The sequence below is a fragment of the Erythrolamprus reginae genome, chromosome 8, assembly GCF_031021105.1.
Source record: "Erythrolamprus reginae isolate rEryReg1 chromosome 8, rEryReg1.hap1, whole genome shotgun sequence".
Taxonomy (NCBI): Eukaryota; Metazoa; Chordata; class Lepidosauria; order Squamata; family Dipsadidae; genus Erythrolamprus; species Erythrolamprus reginae.
In genome coordinates, this window is record NC_091957.1 from 1,573,498 (window position 1) to 1,597,904 (window position 24,407).

At 43.0% G+C, this 24,407-nt stretch overlaps 1 protein-coding gene across 1 annotated transcript; it reads left to right on the forward strand.

Moving 5' to 3' along the window:
- The first annotated feature begins 243 nt into the window (after positions 1 to 243).
- PRRX2 (paired related homeobox 2) lies at positions 244 to 23,803 on the forward strand. The gene is made up of 4 exons (XM_070758172.1): positions 244 to 511; positions 21,216 to 21,406; positions 22,069 to 22,247; positions 22,981 to 23,803. The coding sequence occupies exons 1-4, from the start codon at positions 244 to 246 to the stop codon at positions 23,117 to 23,119; spliced, it is 777 nt and encodes a 258-aa protein (XP_070614273.1). The 3' UTR covers positions 23,120 to 23,803.
- Positions 23,804 to 24,407: the final 604 nt, after the last annotated feature.

Below are 24,407 nucleotides of genomic sequence, written 5' to 3' on the forward strand. Positions count from 1 at the left end.
GGGTGTAAGAAAGACTCCCACGCACAACCTCAGAAGCAGGCCCACACATACATACACGCGCGCGCGCGCTCACACCCCACCAGGGAAACGTAGGTGGCGGAGGAGGAAGACTGCGCGTGTGTGCGCAAATCAAAGCAGGAGAAAAAGTTTCTTTGGAGGGGGGGGCCGAGGGGCTTTGGGGGGCGGCGAGGGAGGCCCTCCGGGCGGGGGTCTCCTCTGCCCCACAAGCTGGATCCCGGCGCGATGGAAGCGGCGGCGGGCGCCTACGGAGGCGCGGAGAAGCCCTTCGTGCCCAGCGCGGCGCGGATCTCGGAGCCCGCCGACTGCGCCCAAGCGCGCAAGAACTTCAGCGTCAGCCACCTCTTGGATCTGGAGGAAGCGGCCGTCGGCATGAACGGGGCGGCCCAGCAGGACGAGGCTCGCCCAGGCGGCAAGGGGGCTTTCGACCCCTTCGGGGGCAGCAGCGGCAGCGAAGGAGGAGGAGGAGGAGGAGGAGGCGAGCTCCGGGAAGGTGAGCGCGTCGGAGCGCGCGCAACGGGCAAAGCAAAGGCGAAGAAAGGGAAAAGGCGCAAGGCGCGGAAGAGATGGGGAGGGTCTCCTAGGGGAGGGGAGGGAAGGGGCCTCTGGCCTCGGGGCCCTTTGGGGAGCCTGCCCCCTCCCAGAGCCTTGGAGGGGAGGGTCCCCTGCGCTGCGCAAAAGCCCGCTGCGCCTTAACGGGCTTAGTTATCTCCTTGGCTTTTGGATTGCTCCGCTGTCCAGCGTCGGACAAACTTGGGAATCCCAGACTTGGGGGGGGGGCATTGAGCGGAGGGAAGTCTTTCTTTGGGGAGGGGGAAGCTCCAAATATGCTTTTTCAAGAGGCAACGGGTGAAGCGGAAGAAACTTCTTGGGTGAGGAGTGAAAGGTCTTCAAAGATAAACCAGAAAGTCCAATTTTGGGGGGCAAAAAAAAAAGCATTTTGGGGACAACTAGGACTTGATAATTGAGAATCTCTATAGACTTTGCAAGGGGAATAACCTTTGGAGGGAGTTTGGGGGGAGGGTTGTGTGATTCAGACAGTTGGGAATCAGGAAGAAAAGTCAATAGAGAACCAAGAACCTGGTCTTTGAAAAGATGATGTCCAATATCCACAGAATGAAGCTCAGTGTCTTTAGTAGTTGGTATTTAACTCATGGAAACATAGAAAATTGGCGGTAGAAAGAGACCCCATGGTCCATCTAGTCTGCCCTTATACTATTTCTTGTATTTTATCTTAGGATGGATAGATGTTTATCCCAGGCATGTTTAAATTCAGTTACTGTGGATTGACCAACCACGTCTGCTGGAAGATTGTTCCAAGCATCTACTACTCTTTCAGTCAAATAATATTTCCTCACATTGGTTCTGATTTTCCCCCAACTAACCTCAGATTGTGTCCCCTTGTTCTTGGGTTCACTTTCCTATTAAAAACACTTCTCTCCTGAACCTTATTTAACCCTGTAACATACTGTATTTAAATGTTTCGATCATGTCCCCCCTTTTCCTTCTGTCCTCCAGACTAGACAGGTTGAGTTCATGAAGTCTTTCCTGACGAGTTCTATGCTTAAGACCTTCCACCATTTTTGTAGCCCGTCTTTGAACCCGTTCAGTTTTATCAATATTTTTTTGTAGGTGAGGTCTCCAGAACTGGACACGGTATTATTCCAAACGTGGTCTCACCAGCGCTCTGCTTGTTATACCTCTAGCTATGCAGCCAAGCACCCTACTTGCTTTCCCTACTGCCCGGTTCACCCATTTGGAGACTGTCAGAAATTAGGACCCCTAAATCCTTCTCTTCTGGAGTTTTTCTCCATTTCTTCCTTCATCTTTGGATTTGGAACAGGGGAAGGGGAAAAAAAAAGAATTCACCTATTGCAGGTTAATCCAGGAAGCCCCATTTGGCTGGAAACAAACCTGGGGAATTTAAGGCATTGAGTTGAAATGGTGGGCACCTAATTTGGAAGATAAATCCTGCCTAAGTTGGTCAGGCACATTGCAGGGGGTAAAAAAACCCAGCAGTTGTGGAAACAGGCGGACAACTTCAGGTATCCTTGGGGCCTTTTGAGCTCCATAGTTTTCTTTCAGACGTTTCATAACCCAGCTAGGTGACATCATCCATGCTCTTGATAGTGAGCACTGATGATGTTATTTAATTCGGTCATGAAATGTCTACAAGAAAAACACTGAGCTCAGAGAGTATCAAAGAGTTCACACTTCAGCCTTGAGCAACAAATAATCCTATTAGTGGATTGTAATAAGGAGAATTCTACTTTATAGAAAGGCGAAGGCCTTTTAAAGACCCTTCATGCAGTTGCTTGTTTACTCTGTCCTGGGTACAAGAGAGAAAACCAGGCGTAGCTTCACCTGCTTTTGTGTTTGACATGATAAAACACCCTTTATTTTTATTTTACTCTGTTATTTTTTATTTTGTTATTTCATTTCATTTTTAAAATTTTATTCATCATCTTTCTATAACTCCAATCTCACGGGACACCGCACGACCTCCCTTTAAATTTGCCGTACATATAATTCACACACAAAACATTTGAAGGGTAGGAAACCAACCCTGATCGTCTTTTGGATACCAAACAGCTTGTCATATTTGAAGATGTGTGTTTCACAAGCCCAATAAATGGAATAAACAACATAAAAAGCAGGTTTTCATCTTGAAAACAAGGTTAGTGTCCTGGCCATTTTACAGAAAGGCGAAAACCCTGGAGTCAGCTTTTGCAGATCCATAGCCTTTTCCCACTTTTAGCCAGGTTCTCCTTGTCTGTTTCTTGGTTTAACGATCATTATAAAATTCCCGCGCTGATTTTCACCGACTGAACCATCCTTAAAAAGGACCTTCTTCCATCCTGCCATGCCAGTGGAAAATAATTTTATTTACTTATTGGCAAACCTTGTTGGTTGCCCATCTTACCATAGGGTAACCCCAGACGGCCTTAGAGTCGTAAAAGTTTGCCTGTACTTACAATGGAAAGATAAATAAATTAAAAACCAGTCATCAAAAGCCAAGGACAAGTGTGGAGGAAGGGAGGGCCGTTCCCAAAACAGAAATTCCAAATATTTTAGCATATTTCCTTCTGACTGGCAATATCAGATTCCCCTCTCAAAGAAGTCTTGGTTTTCCCATCAGTGAAATGAGTGTAATTATCACTGAACGGTTTTTTTGTGCTGCCATGAAAGCGAGGATGACGAAAGCAATAGGAGTTGTTTTGCCTCTTGGTGAGAAAAAATCCATGGATGCAAAAAGGGCATTCAAGATTATTCATTTTATCTATCTATCTGTCTATCTATCTGTCTATCTATCTATCTATCTATCTAGTATTGAAGTATTGAATTATAGTTAGAAACATAGAAGATTGATGGCAAAAAAAGACCTCCTGGTCCATCTAGTCTGCCCTTATACTATTTCCTGTATTTTATCTTAGGATGGATATATGTTTATCCCAGGCATGTTTACATTCAGTTACTGTGGATTCTTCCTTCGTTCCTTCCTTCATTTGTTCGTTCCTTCGTTCCTTCTTTCTTTCTCTTCCTTTCTTCTTTCCTTCCTCCCTCCCTTCCTCATTCATAGAAACATAGAAGATTGACGGCAGAAAAAGACCTCATGGTCCATCTAGTCTGCCCTTCTACTATTTCCTGTATTTTATCTTAGGATGGATCTATGTTTATCCCAGGCATGTTTAAATTCAGTTACAGTGGATTCTTCCCTCCTTCCTTCTTTCTCTTCCTTCTTTTCTCCTTTCATTCTTCCCTTCCTTCCTCATTCATAGAAACATAGAAGATTGACGTCAGAAAAAGACTTCATGGTCCATCTAGTCTGCCCTTATACTATTTCCTATATTTTATCTTAAGTTGGATCTATGTTTATCCCAGGCACGTTTAAATTCAGTTACTGTGGATTGACCAACCAAGTCTGCTGGATGTTTGTTCCAAGCCTCTACTACTCTTTCAGTCAAATAATATTTTCTCATGTTGCTTCTGATCATTCTCCCAACTAACCTGAGATTGTGCCCCCTTGTTCTTGTCTTCACTTTCCTAGTAGTTTGTATTAGCATAATAGAAGTAGAAAGTAGTGATAGAAAGGATAAGACCGTCGGACAGGGAGGGTAGGCACAATGGTGCTCTCATACACACCCCTTACAGACCTCTTAGAAACGGGGAGAGGTCGACTGTAGATAATGTAAGGTTGAAGGTTTTGGGGTTAGGGGAGGAACCGACAGAGTCAGGTAGTGAATTCCAGGCATTGACCCCTCTATTGTTGAAATTGTATTTTCTGCAGTCTACTTTGGAGCGATTTACATTTAATTTGCATCTATTACGTGCTCTTGTGTTGCTGTTATGGGGTAAGTTATAGAGTTACCGAGTTATGGAGATTATGCGTCGTTTTCATGGAAATTGAAGCCCCTTTGAAGTTAGATACATTCAGAGAAGCGTCATTTCCAAGCAACTGGTTCAGTCCCACAGAGATGGCCTTCTAACAGGTCCCATCAACTAGACAATGTTGCTTGGTGGAGCCTAGGGGAAGGGCCTTCTCTGTGGAGGGCCCGGCCCTCTGAAATCAGCTCCCCCTGGAGATTCACACTGCCCCTACCCTCCTCACCTTCCGAAAGAGTCTAAAGACTCAATTATGCCACCAAGCTTGGGGTTATTGGACTCTGCCCCCGGGCCAAGGAATGAGTTAATTTGAATGGATATGTGTGTATTTTAATAGGTTTTTTAGTTTTTAAATGTAACTTTCAATTCAAATTAACGGTATCTCGATGTATACTATATTTTTTATATGTTGTACGCTGCCCCGAGTCCTCGGAGAGGGGCGTCATATAAATTTAAATTAATAATAATAATAATAATAATAATAATAATAATAATAATAATAATAATAATAATAATACGAAGAAATACGAAGATCTAAAAATTGAGCTGCAACGACTCTGGCATAAGCCAGTGAAAGTGGTCCCAGTGGTACTTAGCACGCTGGGCGCAGTACCAAAGGATCTCAGCAGATATTTAAAAGCCAATCGGAATTGACAAAATCTCCATCTGTCAATTGCAAAAGGCCGCTTTACTGGGATCGGCAAACATAATTCGCCGCTACATCATGCAGTTCTAGGTGCTTGGGAAGCGCCTGACTGGTGATGAAATACGAGATCCAGCATAGTGATCTCGTTTGCTGTGTTGTACTGACATAATAATAATAATAATAATAATAATAATAATAATAATAATAATAGGATGAATTCTGCCAATGAAACTATTCTGATGGGACAAGGTAAGAGGATACGTACTTAGTAGAATTCGAGACCAAGGTATAAAGAATAAATTAGAATTACTTTATAATATGTAAATAGATATATTTGCTCTTAAGTTAAAATGGTATATAGAAAATAAGCCCCCATCTGGGTGGAGGCGTATGAATGTTGTCTGGTAGTAGGCACTTTGAGCATTGAGCAAATTGTTATATCTTGTGTGAAAGTTTTGCTGTTATTATAAAAATCAATAATTTTTATTATTATTAATAACAACAACAACAACAACTTCCCTCTGTGCCCAAAGAAAAATGTTTTTTTTTTAATTTATGTGTGATTCCTGCTCTAAAATAGCCTGGTGAAACATGGACCTTCTAACGTCACAATCGATACAGCAGCTTCGAGGGGCGGAAAGAGCCACGGAAAGGTAGACAGTAGACCTCACAAGACAAGATAGGAAGAGCTGCCCATGGATTTAGGGAAGGATGGAAAGTAGAGGAAATTGTCTGGTCACATAGCAAGAGGAACAGATAGCAGGTGAGTCTTAAGAAGCTTAAGTAGCCAAGAAGTGAAGAAGAAGGGACTGAAGATGTTGAAGAAGGAAAACAACACGGCAGGGAACTTTTGAGAAGAATTTTACTTCTTCTTTTGTAGCAAAACTATACTGCTCAAAAAAATAAAGGGAACACTCCAAGAACCCATCCTAGATCTGAAAGAATGAAATGTTCTCCTTGAATACTTTGTTCTGTGTAAAGTTGAATGTGCACAACAGCAGGTGACATTGATTGTCCATCAGTGTTGCTTCCTAAGTGGACAGTTTGATTTTACAGAAGTTTGATTGACTTGGAGTTATAATAATAATTATAATAATAATTTATTAGATTTGTATGCCGCCCCTCTTCGAAGACTCGGAGATATTCGGTTATATTCTGTTGTTTAAGCTTTTCCTTTATTTTTTTGAGCCGTGTATATTCCCTTATATTCGATTTACAGAACAGCAATATTATTTTACTAGACAGCACACTGCCACTAACCACAGACTACCACTAACCACAGACTACAAACCAACAACAAACCACACAGAACTATCCACTACGAACCACTACAAAACCACATTTATGCGAAGGTGCATTACACTTTATACAATTCTTAACCAATCAGATTGTAGCAGATTCATCGTGACTCAGCAGCTTTTCCCACTTTACAATAATTACAGCTTTTCTCCTGTATTTGGAATGTTACCCCAATACTAATCCTGACAAGGTGGCAGTTGCAGAATGGATCCCACTGGTTCGAAAGGGTCCATGAAAGCGACCCAAAACAAAATGGATCTGCAAATATGTCCAGACCCAACGGGCAAAAAAAGGAAAGAAAAGAGAAATAAAAACTCAGAACCATCTAGGTTCTCTCCGAGTCTCTGGAGAGGGGGGGCATACAAAACTAATTAATAATAATAACAACAACAACAACAACAACAACAACAACAATAATAATAATATAACAACAACAACAACATGCAGAAGAGGTCTTCATCCTGCAGTGGATGGACAGTGGCTAGAATGATGATGATGAAGATAAAGGTGAATTTTGTACAGGTAATTCAGAGTTCATGATGACACCTGCTCAGAAATGGTCCAATGGAGATCGGATAGATAAACCATCTTATTTTCTCATTCCTTCCTTCCTTCCTCTTTCTTTCTTTCTTTCTTTCCTTCTTCCCTTCCTTCCTTCCTTCTTCCCTTCCTTCCTCTTTCTTTCCTTCCTTCCTTCCTTCCTTCTTTCTTTCTTTCTTTCTTTCTTTCTTTCTTTCTTTCTTTCTTGCCAAATCAAGCAATAGATGTGCACATGTGAAAACGTGGCATCTCCAAAACCTATTTATTTTACTCCCCTTCATTCCATCGGGCTTCCTGCTGCCAAGTGAGAATTGTGATGGCCATGACTTAGAAACAACTTTATTACTTTCCCGGTGGATACACAGATTTCTCCCCGTGGTGTTTCCTCCGGAGTAGAAAGGCGGCATTCTCACTTGCTCTGCATCCTTGTCTGCCTTTAAACCAAACCTGGTTTCGTTTAGAAGATTACAGTTCTGCCGAATACCTTTTCCTTTCTTTTCTTCCTGGATTCCATTCTTCAGGCCTCATACATTTTATTGGCAGCTCCAAAATTCAATGAATAAGTTAGTTAACATGCAACCCTTTGAAATTCAGGAGCCTTTCGGAGTGGAGCTATAAAGAAAGAAGAGGAGGAGGAGGAGGAAGATGAAAGAGAAGAAGAGGAAGAGGAAGAAGCTAGAAGAGGAGGAGGAGAAAGGAGGAGGAGGAGGAGGAAGGGGAGGATGATGATGATGATAGATGAGGAGGAGAAAAGAGGAAGAGGAAGAAGAGGAGGAGGAGGAGGAGGAAAAAGAAGATGAAAGAGAAGAAGATGAAGAAGATAGAAGAGGAGGAGGAGAAAGAAGAAGAAGAAGAGTTTGAAGAAGGTTTGAAGAAGAAGAAGAGTTTGAAGAAGAAGAAGAAGAGTTTGAAGAAGAAGAGTTTGAAGAAGAAGAAGAGTTTGAAGAAGAGGAGGAGGAGGAGGAGGAGGAGGAGTTTGAAGAAGGAGGAGTTTGAAGAAGGAGGAGTTTGAAGAAGGAGCCTGTTGGCAGGGATTCCTTTTTCCATGGCAGAATTTTCCATGGCAGAATATTCTCTGCTTTTCTTCAGAAGGGCAAAATTTCTTGTTGATATAAAGAAATATAATTTTTGGAAATGAAGTGAAATACGAGAGGATGGATGGATGGAGAAAGGGGGAGCAGAAAGGGGAAGGGGAGGGAAGCAATGAAGGTAGGCAGTAAGGAGGAAGAGGGGAAGGAAAGACAGAAGGAGAGGGTGGAGTAAAGTAGGAAGGAAGGAGGGAGAGAGGGAGGAAGGAAGGAAGGAAGGAAGGAATTCTCATTTCTCCCCCCTCCCATTGCCTGGTGAAACACAATCTACATTGTGTCTTCCCAACATTTATCTCTAATATATAACAGAATAACAGAATTGGAAGGGACCTTGAAGGTCTTCTAGACCAACCCTTTGCTCAGGCAAGAAACCCTATGTAACAATGATGTCCTTTCAAAAGGTGGAAGAATGGAAGCGGGTCAGATCAGCCCGTGGGTCCAACGTTCTGTCAGTGAGGGGGGTCCTCACACACAGCTGGGGTGTTGCTGCTCTCACATTCCGTACAGTTGAGATCAGCCATTGCTCAACTGTGGCTGGTCCGTTTGCCTGTGCCAGGCTAAAAAGCGACAGGATTATTTTGAACCTATGGAGATGGAAACGTCACCTTCTGAACTTCATTTAGCCAAAACAAAAAACCCACCTGTTTATATTGGGACTACGGTAGATGCAATCCATGTTAGGTATTTCCTTCCTCCCTTCCTTTCTCCCTCCCTCCCTCCCTTATGGTATATTATCTGATTCCTCGCTCTTTCCCTCCCTCCCTCCCTTCTTTCCTCCCTCCCTCCCTTATAATATATTATTTGATTCCTCCGTCCCTTCTTTACTTCCTTCCTTCTTCTTCCCTCCCTTCCTTCCCCCTCCCTCCCTCCCTTATAGTATATTATCTGATTACTCCCTCCTTCCCTCCCTCCCTCCCTTCCTTCCTCCTTCCCTCTCTTATACTATATTATCTGATTCCTCCCTCTTTCCCTCCCTTCCTTCTTTCCTTCCTTCCTTCCTCTCTTATAGTATATTATCTGATTCCTCTCTCTTTCCCTCCCTCCCTTCTTTCCTTCTTTCTTCTTCCCTCCCTCCCTTATAGTACATTATCTGATTCCTCCCTCCTTCTTTCCTTCCTTCTTTCTTCCCCTTCATTACCTCTCCTTCTCTTCATCCCTCTCTCCATTTCTTCTTCCCTCCCCTTCCTCCCTTCCTTCCTCCCTCCCTCTCTTCTTCCCTCCATCCCATAACTATCTATCCAGATAATTTAGCTCCCAAGAAAACTAGACCACCAAAACTTCTGTAATAGCTACTATAAGATTAATCTTGAGATGAAACTTGGCTATTGTTACCAAAAAAACCACCCCATACTATGTAACGTAATAACGAAAAGTTCTGCAGATCTGGATATGGTTATAAAAGAATGAATAAGGAGCCGCACAAGACAGGAAACCCCTTCATTGGTTATTCATTTTATTAGGAGTCATAATGGAAAGTCAGCTCAGATCTTCCCCTGCTTCTGAAATGAAAGAGGAGAAGGTACCGCAGGACGAGAAGCAACCGATGGAATCTCATCAAGGAGACATCCAACCTTGAATTAAGGAGAAATTTCTGGACGATTAATCCATTGTCTCTGGAAGTTGTGGGTGCTCCATCACTGGAGGTTTTCAAAAATAGACTGGACCATCGTTTAACTGAGATAGTGTAAACTCTCCATGCCTTAAGCACTTGGACTAGAAGATCTCAGGGGGCCCTTCTACGAGGGTCGTCCAGAAAGTAATGCACCTTTTCCCCCCTCAACTTGCAGTAATGGTACAAATGCGAAACTTTAGATATACAGTGGCACCTCTACTTAAGAACTTAATCCATTCCGTGACCAGGTTCTTAAGTAGAAAATTTTGTAAGTAGAAGCAATTTTTCCCATGGGAATGAATGTAAAAGCAAGTAATGTGTGCAAACCCATTAGGAAAGAAATAAAAGCTCAGAATTTGGGTGGGAGGAAAAGGAGGAAGAAGAGGAGGAGGACAGTTGCTGCCCAGAATGAAGGGAGCGTTTCTTTTCTCTGGGCACTGGCAGAGGTTTATTCCCTGTTCAAGCGCCCAGAGAAAGGAAAATGCTTCGTTTGCTCTGGACTGCCAAAGCCTCCTTATGCACCACCAAAAGGCTCCTCTGGCAGCCCAGAAAAGCCCGAGATGGCCGGGATTAATGGGGGAATGGCAGGAAACTGGCCAGGCCTTTGTGCCACTCTCAAATTTCCTGGGAAAATTTTCCGGGCTCGGGTTCTTAAGTAGAAAATGGTTCTTAAGAAGAGGCAAAAAAAATATTTATTTATTTATTAGATTTGTATGCTGCCCCTCTCCATAGACTCGGGGAGGCTCACAACAGCAATAAAACAATTCATGACAAATCTAATAATTTAAAAACATTTTAAAAACCCAGTTATTAAGCAGACATACACACAAACATACCATACATAAATTGTATAGGCCCGGGGAAGTTATCTCAGTTTCCCCATGCCTGGCGGCAGAGGTGGGTTTTAAGGAGTTTACAAAAGGCAAGGAGGGTGGGGGCAGTTCTAATCTCCGGGGGGAGCTGGTTCCAGGGAGTCAGGGCTGCCACAGAGAAGGCTCTTCCCCTGGGGCCCGCCAAATGACATTGTTTAGTCGACAGGACCCGGAGAAGGCCAACTCTGTCGGACTTAATCGGTCGCTGGGATTCATGCGGCAGAAGGCGGTCCCAGAGAAAATCTTGAACACCTGGTTCTTATCTAGAAAAGTTCTTAAGTAGAGGTACCACTGAACGTTATTTGAATTGCTAGGATGCACATGTAAATTTTGTGTTTTTTCAGCCTCCCTCCGCCCAAATTAATTCATCTTGATCTCGATTCCCCGCACATCTCAGACACGCGCCATGCATCCGACTGCTACCTTTTTAATTTTCCTCTCAACCATCCCGCCTCCCTCTTTTCTTTTTTGGTCCTTGTGTATTTTCCTTAGTTCTTGAAAAATGTGTCTCTCTCTCTCGACTTCCTCTTCTCTCAGCCTGACCTGTCCGTCTCCTTTGCCGCTAACTGGAGCCAGGTGTGGGATTGTAAGGAAAGTTGGTTTAGGCTTTAGGGCTCTTAATTCCCACCTTGGACGTTGGGGAGGTGTAGTGATGCTAACTCCCGAGGAGAGAAAAGGAAGAGATTTGGGTTGTGTGCACGGTTGTGTGTTTTTTTAAGGGGGGAATCTTTGTAAACTCCAAACAGTGTTTCTGTCAACTAGTCTTGGGGGGGGGGTGTTAAATGCAGGAAGTGAACTAAGCCTAATTTGGCTTCAAATCATCTCCGATATTGCTTCCATAGGATTCAGCCAGTGCTACCGAGCAAGGAATATTAAGGTCATTTGTTGTGTTATTTTACAAACACACAAAACATAATAATAATAATAATAATAATAATAATAATAATAATAATAATAATAATGAGGAGGAGGAGGAAAAGGAAAAGGAGGTGGAGGAGAAGAAGAAGAAGAAGAAGAAGAAGAAGAAGAAGAAGGGAGAAGAAGAAAGAAGAAGGAAGAAGAAGAAGAAGAAGGAAGAAGAAGGAGAAGGAGAAGGAGAAGAAGAAAACAAAAACAACAACAACAGAATTGGAAGGCACCTTGGAGGTCTTCTAGTCCAACCCCCTGCTTAGGAAGGAAAATCTACACTACGTCAGACAGATGATTATCCAACATCTGCTTAAAAACTTCTAGTGTTGGGGCATTCACAACTTCTGGAGGCAGGCAGTTCCACTGATCAACCCCCTCTGATCGAGATAAATGGCTGGCGTCATGAAGACCTCCAATGATGGAGCACCCACAACTAAATTAAATTACATTAAACGAATAAATAAACTTCTGGAGGCAAGTCAGTCCATACCCCAGGTGTAAAATCACGAATGACTCATTGAACTTACTTGCTCAGGGATGTATATTCTGACCCAAACAGTGGTTGTAAAGTGAGGACTACCTGTCAAGATGCTCTTTTTGCCACTAGTAGGACAGGAGGCAAGTCTACCTTTGAGAAATATCTGGAAATTTTATTTTATTTTCCCCTTTCCCTGGAGAATTTGGAGGAATGTCAACCCACTCGCCTTCTTTGGCCAGAAATTTGGGGCTGGGGGTGGAAATGTTTGAAAGTCTGTGGGGCCCAGTTCTGTAACCATAGCCTGTTTTGGCTTCGGTTTATGGCAGAATAGAGGAGAAACAGTTTAGATATCAGAGCAGCAGCCAACAAAGGCAACGTGATCCTAGGCTGCATTAACGAAGGATGCCGGACAGGCCGTGAGGTGGCAGTTCTGAGCACGGAGGGAATCAAGGCCACGTGAAGTGTTAGTACCATTTTGTAAAGCTATAGTAAGACCACGCCTGGAATCCTGCACCCAGTCCTGGTCACCCCATTGTTGAAATCACTGACAAACTTTTCCCAGTGTGGCAACCGGAGTTAAATCTTGGGTGTTCTCACCCAACCTTACCACAACATTTTCAGTGCGATGCTGTGCAAACCCACAAGGACGCCAAACATTTGTAAGATGTTAAACAGTTGGAGGATTTGAGCCAGTTTTGGATAAAGAAACGAGGAGGATTAATCCTGGGAAGGCGGGTTGTAGGAGGCGGATGCTACTTACTTTCTCTTGTATATGTGGTACCTTGCTCAAGAGTAGTTACTGTGAGAGGGACCTTGGAGTCCTGGTGGACAACCGTTGAAATAGGAGCCAGCCGTGAGCAGCAGCTGCCAAAAAAGCCCACACAGTTCTAGGCTGCATGAACAGAGGGAGAGAATCAAGATCACATGAAGGGTTAATACCACTTTACAAGGCCTTGGTTCTTCTTTAGGGTGTGTTATTCCACACACCTCTGGGTTTGAGGGGTGGCCAGAGGCTGTGAAGTCATCCCTTTCTTACAGAGAGCATCTTCTCACAGCTGCCTGCCTCTTGCTTGCTTCTGCAGCCCTTTTTTCGCCTTCCTTCCTTACTTTCTTCCTTCCTTCCTTCCTTTCTTTCTTTCTTTCCTTCCTTTCTCTTTTTCTTCCTTTCTTTCTCTCTGTCTTTTTCTTTCTTTCTTTCTTTATCTCTCCTTCCTTCCTTCCTTCTTTCTTTCTCTTTCTTTCTTTCTTTTCTCTCTTTCTCTTTCTTTCCTTCCTTCCTTTCTCTCTCTCTTTTTCTTTCTTTCTTTCTTTCTTTATCTCTCCTTCCTTCCTTCCTTCTTTCAGTCTGTCTTTATCTTTATCTTTATCTCTCTCTCTTTCTCTCTCTCTTTCCTCCCTCCCTCCCTCCCTTCCTTCCTTCCTTTCTTTCTTTTCTTCCTTCTCTCTTTGTCTCTCTCTCTCTCTTTCCTTCCTTCCTTCCTTCCTTCTTTCTTTCTCTTTCTTTCTTTCTTTTCTCTCTTTCTCTTTCTTTCTTTCCTTCCTTCCTTTCTCTCTCTCTTTTTCTTTCTTTCTTTCTTTATCTCTCCTTCCTTCTTTCAGTCTGTCTTTATCTTTATCTTTCTCTCTCTCTCTTTCTCTCTCTCTCTCTCTCTTTCCTTCCTCCCTCCCTCCCTTCCTTCCTCTCTCCCTTCCTTCCTTCCTTCCTTTCTTCCTTCTTTCTTTCTTTTCTTCCTTCTCTCTCTTTCCTCCCTCCCTCCCTTTTTTCCTTCCTTCCTCTCTTTCTCAAAGGGCAGCACAGACCTGCGCTCTCCCTGAAAACCCCCCTCTCCCTTTGCAGCCATAGCCCCGGCTGGCTCGGCAAACTGTGTGCGTCTATTAAAGTCTGTGCGCCTCTCTCGACTGAAGTCTGTGGCTTTCGGCCGGCGCCAGCCTTCCACTTCGAACCAGATGTGGAGAGGCGCCATGGTTCCCAGCCAACAAGGCTGGCCTTCTGAGGGGCCTCACACGCGAGGAGACCTGGAAGGCACATGGAAGAGCCCGGACCGGTGCCGGCTGAGGGGGGGGGGCAGAGTAAAGGGGGGGGGCGCAAATGTCCTTGCCCAAAAGTTCTGCATGGAAAAAATCTGGGTGGGGCTGAGTGGGGAGGAGAAGCAAAGTTAGTAGAGGGGGAAAAGACCAGGAGAAGAAGCTGCAGGTTCAAAGGGGAAGAGGACAGAAGCCTTGGTCGCTTATAAGTCTGATTATAATAATAATTTATTCGATTTGTATGCTGCCCCACTCCGGAGACTCAGGGCAGATTATCTATCCATCCACCCACCTCTCTCTCTTTCTCTCTCTATCATCTATCTATCAACCCATCCATCCATATACCCATATACCTATCTCTCTACCTACCTGCCTGCTTACCTATCTATCTATCTGTCTGTCTGTCTGTCTGTCTGTCTATCTCCTGTGCATGCGTGTGTGTGTGTGTGTGTATATATATATATATATATATATATATATACTGTATACTTTCTACATCCAATTAACTAATTACCTATCTACCTATCTCTATCTATCATCTATCTATCTATCTATCTATCTATCTATCTCCATCTCTCTCTCCATCTCTCTCTCTCTCTCTACCTTCTTTCTATATCCAATTAACTAATTACCTAATTATCTATCTATCTATCTATCTATCTCCATCTCTCTCTCCATCTCTCTCTCTCTCTCTCTCTACCTTCTTTCTATATCCAATTAACTAATTACCTAATTATCTATCTATCTGTCTATCTGTCTATCTGTCTATCTATCTATCTATCTATCTATCTCCATCTCTCTCTCTCTCTCTCTCTCTCTCTCTCTCTCTCTATCTATCTATCTATCTATCTACCTTCTTTCTATATCCAATTAACTAATTACCTAATTATCTACTTCTATCTATCTATCCATCCATCCATCCATCCATCCATCCACCCATCCATCTATATCTATATGTATCTACCTACCTACCTATCTCTCTATCTCTATCTCTATCTCTCTATCCATTCATCCATCCATCTATATTTGTTTGTATGTATGTATGTATGTATGTATGTATGTATGTATGTATGTATGTACCTCCCTCTCTCTCTCTCTCCCTCCCTCTCTCTCTCTCTGCATCTACACTGTATCTACTGTATTCACCATCTATTTATCACCTGCACTTATGTACAGATGCATTACATCTGTAATGTATTTATCTGTAAAATTTCTGCTCGGCTTCTCTTGCCCAGAGCCAAAGTTCTCCACGAAGGCTGAGACTGGATCCTTCCTTCTGACTGACCGTCCCTCCTCTTTCCCAGTCCTGCCCTCCGTCCATCCATCGTTTCCTGGGGGGGGCAGTGAAGGGAAAAGAGGGGGGGGCTTTCTCTCTCCCCGCCCTGTGGCTTTTTTGACAGCCTGGATGGATCGGAAGGAAAACTGAGATGCCCTTAAACGTTTTCAGATGGAGGACTTCAGAAACAGCAGAGGGGGGGGGGGTCACCTGTCTTTGGCCCTCCCCCTCCTCCTCCTCCATTACCTCGGTGGGGTTTAAAAACTCTGCCCTTTTGCATTTTTCTAACCCCCTTGGAGGCAAAAAGTCAACGCTGCTTTTCAAAGGCTGGGGAGGAAGGGAGCCTGGGGTGGGGGGCTAGGTGGGAAGGAGGTGATGGAGGGGGGTTTCGTTCCCAAAAGAGCTCTGAGGCATAATAAATGAAGGAAGCTGTCAATCAGGGTAGATGGAGAAGCTTTGGAAAACCATTCCTGCCTCCCCCCTCTTTCAATCTTTCTCTCCCTTCTTCTCTCTTTTCTATCATTCTTTTTTTCTCTCTCTCTCTCTTTCATTCTTTCTCTCCCTTCCTCTCTCTTCTCTATCATTCTCTTCTCTCTCTTTCTATCACTCTTTCATTATTTCTCTTTCTTCCTCTCTCTTCTATCATTCTCTTCTCTCTCTCTTTCTCCATCACTCTTTCATTCTTTCTTTCTCTTTCTTCCTCTCTCTCATTTCTATCATTCTCTCTCTCTGTCTGTCGCTGTTTCATTCTTCCTCTTTCTTCCTCTCTCTCTCTTTTCTATTGTACTTTGTCTCTCTCTCTCTCTCTCTGTCACTCTTTCATTCTTTCTTTTTCTTCCTCTCTCTTTTCTATTATTCTTTTTCTTTCTTTCCCTTTCTGTCACTTTTTCATTCTTTCTCTTTCTTCCTCTCTCTTTTCTCTCATTCTCTTCTCTCTCTCTTTCTCTGTCACTCTTTCATCCTTTCTTCCTTTCTTCATCTCTTTTCTATCATTCTCTTTCTTCTCTCTCTCTCTCTCTTTCTGTCACTCTTTCATTCTTTCTCTTTCTTCCTCTCTCTTTTCTATCATTCTCTTCTGTTATTCCGTTATTCTCTTAGCTGGTCCATTCGAGGTCCGTTGTTCAAAAATTGTTGCTGTACAGATTTTGAAAAAAGAGGGATGGTTATGATGGGTACAAGCTAGAGAAACTTTCTAATATGTAATGGAATGATAATAGAACTATCCACTTAGGGAAGGATTTAGAGGATGGATGGGAAGTAGGAAGGAAGGAGGGAAAGAAAGGGGAGTGTGGAGAAAGAGTAGCAGGAAGGAGGAAAGAAGGAGTGTAGTAGAAGGAGGGAGAAGGAGTAAAAAGGCAGGTAGTAGAGGTGAAGTGGAGAGAAGAAAGCTTGAATACAGGTGAAATATCATAAAGGAAACCTGGAACGTGATTTAGTTTATTGTATTTCAATAATGATATATATATACAGTGTTCCCTCGATTTCCGCAGGGGATGCGTTCTGAGACCGCCCGCGAAAGTCGAATTTCCGCGAAGTAGAGATGCGGAAGTAAATACACCATTTTTGGCTATGGACAGTGTCACAAGCCTTCCCTTAACACTTTAAACCCCTAAATTACCATTTCCCATTCCCTTAATGACCATTTACTCACCATTATTACTGGTACTCACCATTGAATAAGACACTTAGTGATTCTGATATTTATAAACATAATTATTTATTAACAATAATTTTTGTGTGTGTTATTTATTTGCAAAAATTATTAGTTTGGCGATGACATATGACGTCATTGGGTGGGAAAAACCGTGGTATAAGAAAAAAACCGCAAAGTATTTTTTAATTAATGTTTTTTGAAAAACCGTGGTATAGGCTATTCGCAAAGTTCGAACCCGCGAAAATCGAGGGAACACTGTAATAAGATGTATTGAAGGTATATGAAGTTGTATGTTGGATGTGGAGAATTTTTTTTAAAAAATTTGTTGCCATATGATGCCCAGTTCGCCCAGTTCAATGATTGAATGATGTTTAAATGTTATTAGAGTTTTTAAAGTTTTTCAGCGATATTAATTGGATTTTTAGATATGTACATTGTATATTGCTTGAGATGTTGTGGGCTGCCTCATGTCCTCGGAGGGGGATGGCATACAAATTAATTAATTAATTAATTATGAATAAATAAATAAAATAAAATAAAGGTTACACACAAACAGGAGAGTTGTAATAGCGTATAGAAAGCCAAACATTGTGAGTTTTTCCACCCGACTCCTGAATGTGTAACTTCTGACCAAGGCTGTGAACATGAAAAATCCCCTTAAGAACCTGACCTGGGTCCTGTTTATTTTTCTTAATTCCCCGAGACCGGAGAACAAATTGGTATCCAGGAACGACCCGTGTTAATTAATAAAATCTATTTATTTGATTTAGGAGTCCTAGCACACACACACACACCAAGCTGTCTTGGCTATAATTATTATTTCAATAAAAAAGCAGTATCCGTCTTGGAGTTGTTGAAAGAAGAAAGGAAGTTGGAAAAGAGGCAGGATTTGTTTTTTTTTCCGGAAGAATTTAGGACTAATAGCCTTGAGGCTATTTCAATCCACTCGCATTTTTTAAAAAACAAAAAAGGGGGGCATGAAAAAAGGGAAAAAGGAGGGGAGAATAGAGAGGTGAGACAAAAGGAAGGGGGAAGGAGAGAAAACCAACTTTGAACCAGGGATAGTGCCGACGTTCAAAATTACTCCCTTTGTAAATTGAATTTGACATCCTTGTAATTCACAAGCCTGGGCTTCTGTCCAATTAATTTTTACAATTATGGAATTTGAATACGTACATCTGTATTTCCAAGGGCAATCGTGCTGTTTAAGAGCCCAGAGGCTTCCCCCCCACCCCCTTCCGTGAACTTTCAGGCATTCAAGTTGGCCTCTGGAGTTTCTAAATTATTTCTCCTTTTTTATTATTATTTCGTAACTCTTAAAAGGGTTGAAGCTTTGAGTTGTAGGGCTTTGACATTTTTTTAGTTTTGCAAAAGACTTTTATTTTCTTGAGAGATTTCCTTCCTTCTTTCCTTCCCCTCTCTCCTTCATTCCCCTCTCTCCTTCCTTCCCTCCCTCATTTCTTCATTCATTCCTTTCTTCCTTCTTTCCTTCCTTCCTTCCCTCCTTCCTTCCTTACTTCTTTCTTTCTCTCCCTCTCCCTCCCTCCCACTCTCCCTTCCTTCCTTCCTTCCTTTCCCTCTCCCTCCCTCAACTCCTACCTTCCCTCCCTCCCTCTCTTCCTTCCTTCCTTGTTTCTCTCCCTCTCCCTTCCTCCCACTCTCCCTCCCTTTCCTTCCTTTCCCGCTCCCTCCCTCCCTCAACTCCTTCCTTGTTTCTCTCCCTCCCTCCTTCCTTCCTTCCTTTCCTTCCCTCTCCTTCCCTCTCTTCCTTCCTTCCTTGTTTCTCTCCCTCTCCCTCCCTCCTTCCTTCCTTTCCTTCCCTCTGGTTGAAAGCACAGGCGGTCCTCCACCCACCTTCCCTGAGCCCAATGTTCTGTCGCTCAGCAAGACAGGGGTTAAGTGAGTTTTGCTGAGTTAATTACCCAGTGACAAATTTAAGAACCGAACCCCACTTCCCTTAACAAACACAGCCAGAAATGTTGTAAAAATGGGGAGGGGGGAGGATTTCCTTCAAAAATGTCTCACCAAGTTATATACATTTTGGGCTCAATTGTGGTCGTACTTTGAGGACTTAAAACACCTGAATTTGGCTCCGTCGTCGTTAAGAGGGATTATCAGAATGATGACCGACTTTTGTTGTCAGTAACTCCAAGCAGCTACCAAGTGTTCGTAAGCCGAGGACCACCTCTAAACGCTTCCAAATGTTGGCAAGAGGGAAGCATACTTTCGTAGCCAGGCACGCATTTGCAGGAAAGAAAACAACCAAAAGCAAAGATTATTTTAAAGCGAGGTTTTATTTCATTTTTTTTCATCGGTGTCCTTTTGCATCGCTCCGATTGCCGTTTCCGGACAAAATTCTCAAAGGTCCTTTTACGAAGGAATTCTCCGAGCGGGCGAGAGATTATATATATATCTATTTCTCTCCTTTTTTTGACTCCCCCCCGCCCCGTCATTTTTTTTCTCTTTTGCCACATCATAACTGCTCATGCTTGACATATAGCAGAGGAATTCCAGGGTAACTGGTACAAATCAGAGAGCTGTCATAAAAGTATTCCAAATTTTTAAAACCATCCCAAAATAAAGGGGTTTTATTTTTCCCAACCCCACCTTCCGTTAGAGACCAAATGGAAAGCAGATGTTGGGGCAAAAATGGCCAGATCGTGTTTCAGAGGAGAATTTAAATGAAGGCCTTCTCCTCTGCGGATTGTCCCTTCCCCAAAAGTCTAAATTTCGTGGGATTTGCTGCTGGGATCCTTGAATATGGGCTGTTGTCAGGAGGCATTTAAAAATATGCGAAGCGGAGAAAGGAGGCCCAGGGGAGATTTCAAGTCAGGTGGAAATGAGTCTGAATATGGAGAGATGTTTTGGCAGGGTTGTAGGGCGCTCTGCTGGTTAGAACATGGAATAATTGGAGTTGAGAGGGACCTTGGAGGTCTTCTAGTCCAACCCCTTGCTTGTGTAAACCACTTCGGACAAATGATTGCCCAGTCTCTTCTTCAAAGCCTCCAATGATGGAGCACTCACAACTTCTGGAGGCGAGTTGTTCCATTGGTTAATTGCTCTAGACAACTAGACAGAAGAAACATAGAAACATAGAAACATAGAAGTCTGACGGCAGAAAAAGACCTCATGGTCCATCTAGTCTGCCCTTATACTATTTTCTGTATTTTATCTTAGGATGGATCTATGTTTATCCCAGGCAGGTTTAAATTCAGTTACTGTGGATTTATCTACCACGTCTGCTGGAAGTTTGTTCCAAGGATCTACTACTCTTTCAGTAAAATAATATTTTCTCATGTTGCTTTTGATCTTTCCCCCAACTAACTTCAGATTGTGTCCCCTTGTTCTTGTGTTCACTTTCCTATTAACAGTTTTTCCCTGAATGCCATCACTCAGCTAAACAAATAATTCTCTCAAAACTGTCAAATTATTTCCAAAGTCTGCACTACTATTACTACTAGATTTTTCTCATAGTTCCTATCAGCCATCTCCTCCCACTTAGGACTGCAAGGCTGTGACTTGTTGCTTGTATCCTTACAATTTATATTAATATTGATTGTTTCTTCATTGATTTGTACCTAGTGATAATCATTAAGTATTGTACCTGATGATTCTTGACAAATACTATATATTTTCTTTTATGTACACTGAGAGCATCTGCACCAAGACAAATTCCTTGTGTCTCCAATCACACTTGGCCAATAAAGAATTCTGTTCTGTTCTATTCTATTTTATTCTATTCTATATTCTATTCTATATTCTACAGTATACTCTATTCTATATTCTATTCTATTCTATATTCTGTTCTATATTCTATATTCTACTCTGTATTCATATTCTATGTTCTAATATTCTATATTCTAATATTCTATATTCTATTCTATTCTATTGTCTAATACTATTCTATTCTATATTCTATTGTATTCTATATTATGTATTATATTCTATTTTCTATTCTGTATTCATATTCTGTGTTCTAATATTCTATATTCTATTATTCTCTATTCTCTATTCTATATCATATATCCTATACCCTTTACCCTATATTCTATTCTATTCTATTTATATTCTATATTCTATTCTGTATTCATATTCTATGTTCTAATATTCTATATTCTAATATTCTATATTCTATTCTATTGTCTAATACTATTCTATTCTATATTCTACAGTATATTCTATTTTGTCCTGTCCTGTCCTGTCCTCTCCTGTTCTGTCCTGTCCTGTTCTATTCTATTCTATTCTATCCTATCCTATTCTATATTCTATTCTAAATTCTATTCTGTATCCATATTCTATGTTCTAATCTATATTCCTCATTCCATATTCTATTCTATTCTATTGTCTAAAACTATTCTATTCTATTCTATGTTTTATATCCTGTATCCTTAACCCCAACCCTCTCCTGTCCGCAGGGCAGAGCCTGAGTCCGACCGCCTCCTCCTCCTCCTCCAAGCGGAAGAAGAAGCAACGGAGGAACCGAACCACCTTCAACAGCAGCCAGCTGCAAGCGCTGGAGCGGGTCTTCGAGCGGACCCACTACCCGGATGCCTTCGTCCGGGAAGAGCTAGCCCGAAGGGTGAGCCTTAGTGAAGCCAGAGTCCAGGTGAGAGGGATGGGATTCACCCACAGGTAGCCCTCGCCATGGGACCACACCTGGGAGCGGCTCTTCCGTGAGTCCCCTCCTCCTCCTCCACCTCCTCTCCACAAACCCTCCCTCCCTCTAGCCCTCATGGTGTTACCTAGTAGGGTCATGAAACGTCTGCAACAAAAAACAATCATTATATATGGTATATAATGGGGAGAAACCCCACACTCCTAGCATTGATGATGTTACTTAGCTGGGCCATGAGACGCCTCCATGGGAAACCTCTGCAAGCTCAGAGAGAACCCAGGAACCCCGTGCTACAAATCTTTATTATTTTATTTTAATTTATTTTAATTTATTATTTTATTATTATATTATTATATATGCTCAAAAAATAAAGGGAACACTTAAACAACAAACTATAACTCTCCAAGTAAATCAAATTTCTGTGAAATCCAACTTCTGTGGAATCAAACTGTCCACTTAGGAAGCAACACTGATTGACAATCAATTTCACCTGCTGTTGTGCACCATCAACTTTGTACAGAACAAAAGATTCCAGGAGAATATTTCATTCATTCTGATCTAGGATGGGTTCTTTGAGGGTTGCCTTTATTCTTTTGAGCAGTATATATAATATAAAATATAAAACATAAAAGCATATATTTTCTCCCCTCCAGGTGTGGTTTCAGAACCGAAGAGCAAAATTCCGCCGGAACGAGAGAGCGATGTTAGCCAACCGGTCAGTCTTGCTCCTTAAATCCTACACCCAAGACACAGCGATTGAGCAGCCCGTGGCTCCCCGGCCCACCACCCTCAGTCCCGACTACCTATCGTGGTCTAGCACCACCCCCTACAGGTGGGTTCTAGCTCCTCCCATCCCTCCCTCCATCCCTCCTTCCTCCATCCCTCCTTCCTCCATCCCTCCTTCCTCCCTCTCTCCATCCCCCCTCCATCCCTCCTTCCTTCATCCCTCCATCCCTCCTTCCTCCCTCCCTCCCTCTCTCCATCCCCCCCCTCCATCCCTCCTTCCTCCATCCCTCCCTCCATCCCTCCTTCCATCCCTCCCTCCCTCCATCCCTCCATCCATCCCTGCTTCTCATGTTTCCTTCCTCTCCAGGTTAGTTCCAATTCACAATGAGAGAGAGAGAGAGAGAGAGAGGGAAGGAGGGAGAGAGAGAGAGAGAAGATAGAATCCTTTATTGGCCAAGTGTGGTTGGACACACAAGGAATTTGTCTTTGGTGCAGATGCTCTCCGTGTCCATAAAAGAAAAAGAGACATTGGTAAAGAATCAGGCGGTACATTCTTTGGAGGGAGTAACAGTGAAAGAACCTGCAAAGTGAGAGCTGGGAAGACCGTTAGCACCTAGTTAGGGCTGGGGGGGGAAAGATACATTCAGAGTATAAGACCCCCCTGAATTTTCAGCCTCTTTTAGGGAGGAAAAAGTGTGTCTTATGCTCCAAAAATAAAGTATGTATCCTCGCCAAGATTAATAGAGTTGAAATCTTCTCCAATGTCTAATGCTTCTTTTCTATTGCTTCCCCTGTGTGTGTGCCTGTCTCCTTCCTCCCATCGCCCCTACCTCTTCCAGCAACACGATGCCTTCCTACGCTTCCAGTGGCCCCAACACACCCACGCCGGGTGTCAACATGGCCAACAGCATTGCCAGCTTGCGCCTTAAAGCCAAAGAGTTCAGCCTCCACCAGAACCAGGTACCCACCGTGAACTGACACGCCCATCCTTCCTCGGCTGTCCCTAGCCCTCTTCACCAATCAAGACATTGGAGATATTCATGGTCAATCGAGGCTCAAATGTCTTCTCCTGGCCCCTGACCTCTCCTTCTCTTGAAGGCCAAAGGAGACAGCTTCCACCAAGTTGAGAAACTTCTCAAAGCTCCCTTGGGGGATGAGGGCAGCCTCTTCGAGATCTTGCTGGTAGACCGTGACTTCTTCAAGGAAAAGCAAATGACCTAGTAGACGTGGCCTTCAAGAAATGAAGACGTGGATCTTGGAGAGCTTTCAGGTTAGCTTGAAAGCCTAAAGACCTAACACTTCAAGAACCCAAATATAACCTGGTTACTTCGTTTGCCTTTTCAAGCCTGATTATCTCGCCCTTTCTTCTTTGGGTGTGGTGACCTTGAGGGGGGGGGCACTGAGATTTGGCACGGAGCAGTTTTTAATTCCAAATGGACATGTCTCTCCTGTACACGTTAGTTTGCCCGTCTCCACAGAATGGTCACGCGTCAAGGACAAAGAGCCCCTGCTTGGCTTTAAAGCGGAAAAACAGTGCTTGTTAAATTCACCACGTGCCTCAAATTCACGGAGGAAGCAGTGATGGGCAGCTGTCTCAGAAGGACTCGGATGGCAGCTGATGGATGGCAGTCATAGCCTGTGCTTGGCAGACCAGTTGGGTTGCACGGCTGCAATTCCTTTCTGGAGGGGGCAGTACAGGAAAAAAACCAGGGCTGGACGCTGCAATTAAATAATTCCCGTTGCAATATCGGCTTTGCATTCCAATAACCCTCACTCGGTTTCATTTCTCTCCAGGTTTTCTTGGTTGGGGGGCAGGAATGGGAAAAAGTACATATTAATTTTGCTGGGATAATACATTGCCCCAAATTTGGGGAGGGCTTTTCATTCTGTTCTGTCGATGTGAGAAAGACATTGTGTTCCAGTACGTTCATCCGTTTCCATTCACCAGAATTCCCACAAGGTGTCCTGCCCCCCCTCCCCCCGCTACTGAAACCCTCAAATCTTCCCCAAAACTTTAATCTTCAAACAAAGAAATCCTTCTATTTTCTCTTCAACAGTTCAAAACACACACAGGGTTTTTTCTAGAAGCAAAACAAGCTGGCATGCAGGACTAGGAATTCTTCTATCTTAAAGGAGTTGATGGCTTTGTGGGGCAATTAACATTCCATTCCAATTAATTAATTAATTGGATTTGTATGCCGCCCCTCTCTGCAGACTCGGCAGCATACAAATAGCTGGGAGGCAAAGGCTATAAAATCTCTATTTA

Bases quoted from the DNA above. Each gene is read 5' to 3' on its own strand.
- PRRX2 (XM_070758172.1), top strand. From the start codon at position 244: ATGGAAGCGGCGGCGGGCGCCTACGGAGGCGCGGAGAAGCCCTTCGTG. The intron at 512-21,215 runs GTGAGCGCGTCG...TCCTGTCCGCAG, and splicing joins AGGAGGCGAGCTCCGGGAAG to GGCAGAGCCTGAGTCCGACC. The intron at 21,407-22,068 runs GTGAGAGGGATG...TCTCCCCTCCAG, and splicing joins TTAGTGAAGCCAGAGTCCAG to GTGTGGTTTCAGAACCGAAG.